Source organism: Poromitra crassiceps (assembly GCF_964638095.1).
Source record: "Poromitra crassiceps genome assembly, chromosome: 15".
Taxonomy (NCBI): Eukaryota; Metazoa; Chordata; class Actinopteri; order Beryciformes; family Melamphaidae; genus Poromitra; species Poromitra crassiceps.
Window position 1 is genome coordinate 14187207 of NC_139634.1, and position 7500 is coordinate 14194706.

Sequence of the window (7500 nt, forward strand, 5' to 3'; positions counted from 1 at the left end):
AAGTGCACTTTTTTGAGAGGCTGTAATTTCATAATGGAACTGTCTAGAAACAAAATTTCTTCTTTGGAAGAAGCAGGAGTGTTCAATCTTTCATTAAAGTCCAGCCCCGTTAATATAGCCATAATAGAAAAAATTCTATAGCTGTTTTCAACTGAATGGAAGTGAATCTGGCACAGGCTCCAGACAATTTTACTGAAGCGCTGTGGCACTGAATGTGTTAAACGGTTTAACGCACACCTGCCGGCCAATCAGAAAAGAGTATTCACCCAGACCATGGTATAAAGTCATGTATGCAAAATATATTAAAGTGTAGCTCTCATTGGCTGTCTCTGTCTCAGTCTCTCCTCTGTCCCATATCTCTGTCTCTCTCATTGGCTGTCTGTCTCAGTCTCTCCTCTGTCCCATCTATCTGTCTCTCTCATTGGCTGTCTGCTCTCCTCTGTCCCATCTCTCTGTCTCTCTCATTGGCTGTATCTGTCTCAGTCTCTCCTCTGTCCCATCTCTCTGTCTCTCTCATTGGCTGTCTCTGTCCCATCTCTCTGTCTCTCTCATTGGCTGTCTCTGTCTCAGTCTCTCCTCTGTCCCATCTCTATGTCTCTCTCATTGACTGTCTCTCTCTGTCTGTCTGTCTCTCTCTCTCTCTCTCTCTCTCTCTCTCTCTCTCTCTCTCTCTCTCTCTCTCTCCACTCTCTTCATATTGTCTCTTACTGGCTCCCCAAGGGGAGAACTCGTAGTTCTGTTCGTGAAGCAAATGCAGAAGTGTCTTAAACCTGCATTCTTATGTTCATTTTGTTCCATTTGGAGTAAAATAGATGATAAAGACTCTGCTTTGGGGCATGATTGACAGGCAGGGCCGGTTCCAGAACAAGATGAATAGGAAAGCATCCTAGATAGGAAGGGGTGCAGATGCCCGGCCGTGCATATGTTATTTTACTAAAAAGAATGCATTTTACCATCATTTCAAGTAGAATGATACCACCCAAGCAAGAATATTTCAAGTGTTTCAAGTGCTTTACTGAAATATTTGGACCCTATAATGATAATACAATTATCTCAACCTTAAAAGGTTACGTATAGGTGCCAAAAAGCCATAAATTCACATCAAAGAACTAAGAAAAACAACAATTATAATTCAAGTTTAAACAGTAAGTGTGCAGCTGCTTGTTGTTGTTTTTTTTTTGTTTTTTTTTACTTTTCAACTGAGCATGCAGACAATTAAAATAAGGGTGCAATGCGTGCTTTTGCACCCCCGTAGAACCGGGCCTGTTGACAGGTCACCTGTGCAGTAATCACGCCTGTTGGAGAAAAATATAAGTTCCATGCCATTTCCTATTCAATAAGCTATAAGCTATAATTGCATACACATAATTAATACTGATAGAGAATGGAATTTCACCATTCCTCATCCGCATCATAATGATTCAAACAGCTTATATAAACCAAATGAATGAAACCAAGAGCCAGAAAGATGTCTTATGAAAGTATATTTAAAACCATACATTCTCTGCAATATGTATTGTCAGAGGGCTGAATCTCAATGTACACATTCTGATACGTTATACAGAGTCAAATATTCAGCCGCGATGTCACAATTTGACATAAGCTTTATACTGTAAGGAGGAAGAGCAGAGAGGAGGGGTATGAACTTTGACCAATAGCAGGGCGCGGCTGCAGCTCTTCTTTGTCCAAATTTATGGCACTTCTCCAAATAACCAAGATGGCGGCGGTGAAAATGTCAACCTCGAGGCTTCAAAATGGAAGTCCAAAAACCAATGGGTGACATCACGGTAGCTACGTCCATATTTATTACACCGTAGCCTGTGTGTCGCTCCCTCATTTTGTCTCTTTCTTCCATTCTCTTTCTCCTCTATTCCACCTGTCTACCCTTTCTTCTCATCATTACCTTGTGCTGTGTCTCTCTCTCTCTCTCCCTCTCTCTATCTCTATCTCTCCCTCTCTCTCTCTCTATCTCTATCTCTCTCTATCTCTATCTCTCCCTCTCTCTATCTCTCTCTCTCTCTCTCTCTCTCTTCCTCTCTCTCTCTCTCTCTCTCTCTCTCGATCTCTCTCTCTCGATCTCTCTGTCTCGATCTCTCTCTCTCTCTCTGCCCCCCTTCTGAAGAGATTGTGAATGTAACCGTGTGTGAATGTGTCCTCTCTAAAGACTCATATTGTCACAGACCTTGGGGAAATGAGAACCGAGGAAGTGTGTGTGTGTGTGTGTGTGTGTGTGTGTGTGTGTGTGTCTGTGTCTGTGTCTGCGCGTGTGTGCGCACATGTGTGTGTTGAATCAACAGCCTCACGATCTTGGCCAGAGATGTAAGCTCTGAAATATATTTGAATGCAGTCTCTAAAATACATTTGGACTCAATGTACTTGGTGGGTTTAACTTCAGCAACTTTTTTAATCTCTCTCCAAACTAAACGTGGCACTCGCAAGATGAGATAAGATAATCAAGTGTTAATGTGTTTTCCATCTTGTGCCAGGTCTCATTATGAACAGGATAAGAGGATTCACACACACACACACACACACACACACACACACACACACACACACACACACACACACACACACACACACACACACACACACACACACACACACACACACACACACACACACACACACACACCTGCCAAAAACACTCAGTTACACACACTCCAATCTTGCTGTGTTCTCTCTCTCTCTCTCCGCAGTCGTCTGCACTCCAACAACCTCCACTGTGACTGTCACCTCTCCTGGCTCTCTGATTGGCTCAGAGCGAGGCGGGGCTTGGCTCCCTTCACCCAATGCATGGCCCCCGCCCACATGAGGGGCCTGAATGTCCCAGATGTGCAGAAGAAAGACTTCGTCTGCAATGGTGAGTTGACGCACATCGACACGCACACGCATGCACCCACGCATACTGTATATAGACACCGACAGATATAGTACATAAATATACAGAGAAAAGATTCAATTCAGATAGAACAGAGGTTCAATTAAAGGACACACTGAAGTATTCCTTGCATTTCTGTAATATGCTGTATGCTCCTCATCACAGATAATGATTATACAGTACCGTATATGACTTTTAGAATTGGAGATATTTTATTTAAAAAATCACATATTTAGAACATCTTTTGCTTAAGTGCCATTTTTTCATCGCCTGTTTTTTTTTACCATGGTTCTCGACGTTTGATTGCAAAATAAAGAAAAAAGACATGTAATACTAATTGATTTAAAGATGAATGTGTAGAAATCTACAGTGAAGAGTCTACCTATGTGTAATTGATTTGTTAAGTTTCCACTATTCTATATATCCTGAAGAATGTGTTGCAGCAGAAACACTGGACGGGCTGACATGAGTAGCATCAGTGCTGTTAGCTGCCATAGATATTAAACGCTAATCTCCATTGCGGTGACACAGAATTTACACAGCAGGACAAATAACTGTAATCAAGTCAAAAATCCAGTATCTAAAGTGGTGTTATCAACTTGTTATAAAATGATCCCAGAGTCAAACTCGGCTACATTCAGTAACACGGATATAGAACTCCACACTACAGAGAGTGGAGTGAATGTAATACTCTTCACTTGACAACATTGACCTCAAGGTGGAAAATATAGAGAATGCACTAAAGCAAAAGCGCCGTGTTAGAAGCAGCAGTGTTATCACCTACAGACAGAACAGAACAGAACAGCCGCGTCTTCATAACACTGAGAGAATTACAGCGTGCAGAGAGAGAGAGAGAGAGAAAGCGTAATCAGCTAAAAGGCCTGTAAGAGCAGTGCTGTTATCAGCTGCAGATAGTAGAGAAGAGAGTGTTTGTAGGCGTCTGATTCAGCTCTCTGTGCTAATAGGCTGTCAGGCACAGCTCTCTTTATTAGCCTAGCCTGCTCTTTCTGCCGACATGCTCTGTCCCAGCATCCTCCTACTGCACGTCTCTCTCTCCTCCTCCTTAGGCGGCGTTCACACACAAAGCGCTTTTTTCCAATAAGAACGCTATGGAAATCATGTTCCATTCTGCACCAAACACAGCGCGCGGAGCCGGTTTTTTTGGTGCTTGTTTTGTTTCCCCCTGCAGTCGCGTGCACTAGAGTTTAGGACACAACGAACACATGGACGGTAGCCAGCTAGTTTTGTCCATTTGATGTTGTTGACTGTCAACATGAAAGCCAGATCATTGCCAATTCTGGCAGCAGCGGAGGTTGAAGATCCCTCTGGGAGGAGGAGAGGTAGGAGGAGTGGAAAAGACAAGCAGCGTGCTTTTCCTCCAAATGTTCAACATTTTCAGCTTAAAAACGCCCAGAGCGCTCTGCCAAAAAAAATGAGACGTCACCAGCGTTTAAACGCCAGGTGCGTTCCTTGAAAGAGGAGCACGTTTAGCACGTCCTTACATAGAGAATGAATTGCAGAAAGATGCTGGCAGCTCAAATGAGTGCGTTGTGTGTGAACGCCGCCTTAGATCTTTCTCTTTCTCTCTGACCCACTGCACCTATTCAGCGGTACGGGAAGCTAGGATGAATTAAAAAGAAAACATGACTAATCTAATACTAATCAGTTAAATCAATCAATGAAATATGCACGAAAACAAAACGTCATTGCAGGTTTGAGACAGTTTTGATGTAGCTGTGGGTCAGGGAGGAGCCTGGACCACATGTCTGAGCGATATCCTGTATTTAATAAAGAGCCATTATCGGCCTGATGTATCAGGAAACAGATGGTGTAACCCCGCCCCCCCCCTCCGCAGGCCCCGCCCAGTCAGAGTCGAGGACGTGTGCTCCTCAGGTAGCCGTGTGTCCGGCCAGCTGCAGCTGCAACAACAACATCGTGGACTGCCGCCGTAAAGGCCTGACCGACATCCCAGCCAACCTGCCCGAGGGCATCGTCGAGATGTAAGCTGCCTTTATTAACCTGTCTCTGGACATTAACCTGTCTCTGGACATTAACCTTACTCTGGACATTAACCTTACTCTGGACATGCATGCATGTCGATTTTCTGTTAGTTCATGTTGTTTTCTTAGGATTTTATTTCCATAGTCATTTATTGCTTATATACTGATGTTTTTGTCATTCTTCCACCTATTTCATACTTTTGGTATAATTTCACATTGTCCTGTACTGTACATATTCTGCTTTCAAGCTTTTCTTTGTTACAGTAAGTTCTGTTGTTAATTTGTGCATCCTAATAATGGGGTAATCCATACTTTCCAATCCTTTTCATTCATGTAATCGACTGGACATGTTGTTTGTGTATATCTAACGTACATATTTATTATTATTTATTTATTGTCATTTTCTTTGCTGTATCTTATTACTATCCACTGCTGCATGTACAGTATGATACAATTCCCCCACAGGGATCATTAAAGTGTCATCTTATCATGAGCTGAAACAAGAGATCACACACACACACACACACACACACACACACGCACACACACACACACACACACACACACACACACACACACACACACACACACACACACAGGGTTAGATGTAAGGTGTAGCTCATCGTGATGAATCAACCACCTACTGTACCTGACCACCGAGTGCATAGAGAGAGAGAGGTTAGCAAGTGCTGTGAGTTTCCTGGTGTTTTACATTGCAGCCACACACTCCTCTCTCTCTCTATCTCTCTCTCTCTCGCTCAAACACACACACACACACACACCACACACACACACACACACACCACAGTGGGACATGTTTGATATCTTATTGATCGCTGTAGCCTGTTTGTTTGGACAGAGGACAGCTGCTTGATTGCTCTGTGAGTAAAGGAGCAATTCTCCCCCACAATGCTATGCATGATGCCAATACTGCTATACCTCCCCAGCATACGTAATGGATGGATGGACACACACACACACACACACACACACACACACACACACGCACGCACGCACACACACACACACACAGAGAGACACACACGCACGCACACGCACACACACACACACACACACACACACACACACACACACACACACACCGGAAGAATTAGATTTAGACCCATTACAATAAATGTCGTTGCTGCAGCCAGAAACACTAGTGTAATAGGATGATGTATTGTCAGTCCTCCCCCCAATAGGGACAAAGTCATCTCTCTGCATACTATTGGCAAGGATCACTGCCAAGAAATAAGTGTGTGTGTGTGTGTGTGTGTGTGTGTGTGTGTGTGTGTGTGTGTGTGTGTGTGTGTGTGTGTGTGTAGCTATAGCTATGTGTCAACTCAAGTCAAATGTGTGACACAGTCTGGTGAAAAGGGATAACAAGTAGACAACTGTGAAATGGCACAAATCAACATGGCAGCTTGTTCTTTTTTTTCCATATGACACAAGTTACAGTAGATGTTGAAGAACGCCCTCAATAACAAACTATAGGATCACTACACACTTTAAATTTGTTGGCAAACTAAGCTTGTTCACCAAGCTTGAGTACGGACATTCAAATAAGCATATCTTCTTTTGGTAACACTTTACAATAACGTACACAAATCCTATAGTAGTTACTGATAAACTAACCATTAACTAATCGCCAGTTAATCATTCGCTAATGAAAAATTTGGCATTAGTTTATCACTAGTTAATCATAGTTAATGAGTAGGTAGTCATTAGTTAATGATTCGTATCTAATTTCCTGAGTAGAGTAGTTAATCAGTACCTAATGATTACTAAATTTCAGCTCGTGAATAGAGTAGTTAATCATTACTTAATGATTCCAAAATGTCAGTGCGTGAATGTATTAGTTAATCATTAGTTAATCATTAGTTAATCTTTTTGTGTACCCTATTGTAAAGTGGTGCATCATACTCAGTAGTTTATGAATACTGAATCATTACCTGTCCATTAGTTACTCTTTTCGCACCCTAATATAAAGTGAAAGATATCCTTATCAAATAAACACTCCCTCCAGGTGAGATTCGAACCCTGAACCCCAAGATTGTTAAATTGCAAGTCTGGTTCTCTACCATCTGAGCTAACCAGCCTGTTGCTTGTTCGAGCCATACTATTGAATGTAGAGCCTGAGACCAAGTATTATAGTTTAAAGGTATATTCCACCCAAATACTACTTTCTGTCCAAGTACTTACAAGTACTTAGACATAAGTAGTATTTGGCTGAAACATACCTAAGTACTTGGACATGAAGTAGTATTTGGATGGAATATACCTTTAAAACTATAAGTATTTGGAGAGAAGGTAGTATTTGGGTGGAATATATCTTAAAAACTATAAGTACTTGAACAGAAAGTAGTATGTGGATAGGACATAATACTTAGTCTCTGACTCTACAGACCTATAGTATGGCTCTACCAAGTAACAGGCTGGTTAGCTCAGATGGTAGAGAACCAGACTTACAATTTAACACCTTAAGTGCCATAGCCGAAATAATTCGTCTTACATAATCCAACGCTTAAGTGCCAGAGCCGAGTTTACTCGTCTTACATAAACATTTTTTTTTTTTTGACGGTGGTACATCAATCAACAACTTTTACATCTTCGAGATCA

General features: G+C 42.0%; 2 protein-coding genes across 2 annotated transcripts in view; both read left to right on the forward strand.

Moving 5' to 3' along the window:
* LOC310790632 (histone H3.2) overlaps positions 1–7500 on the forward strand; it is a gene marked incomplete at its 3' end in the record, with an annotated part of 494832 nt that overhangs the window by 331574 nt on the left and 155758 nt on the right. The gene's annotated exons all lie outside the window — the stretch shown is intronic.
* Positions 1–7500, forward strand: part of slit3 (slit homolog 3) — a gene marked incomplete at its 5' end in the record, with an annotated part of 417236 nt that overhangs the window by 317140 nt on the left and 92596 nt on the right. Inside the window, 2 exons of the mRNA XM_083652464.1 lie at positions 2700–2863; positions 4737–4881. Coding sequence (XP_083508590.1) covers positions 2700–2863; positions 4737–4881 — 309 coding nt within the window. The remainder of the gene's footprint in view (positions 1–2699; positions 2864–4736; positions 4882–7500) is intronic.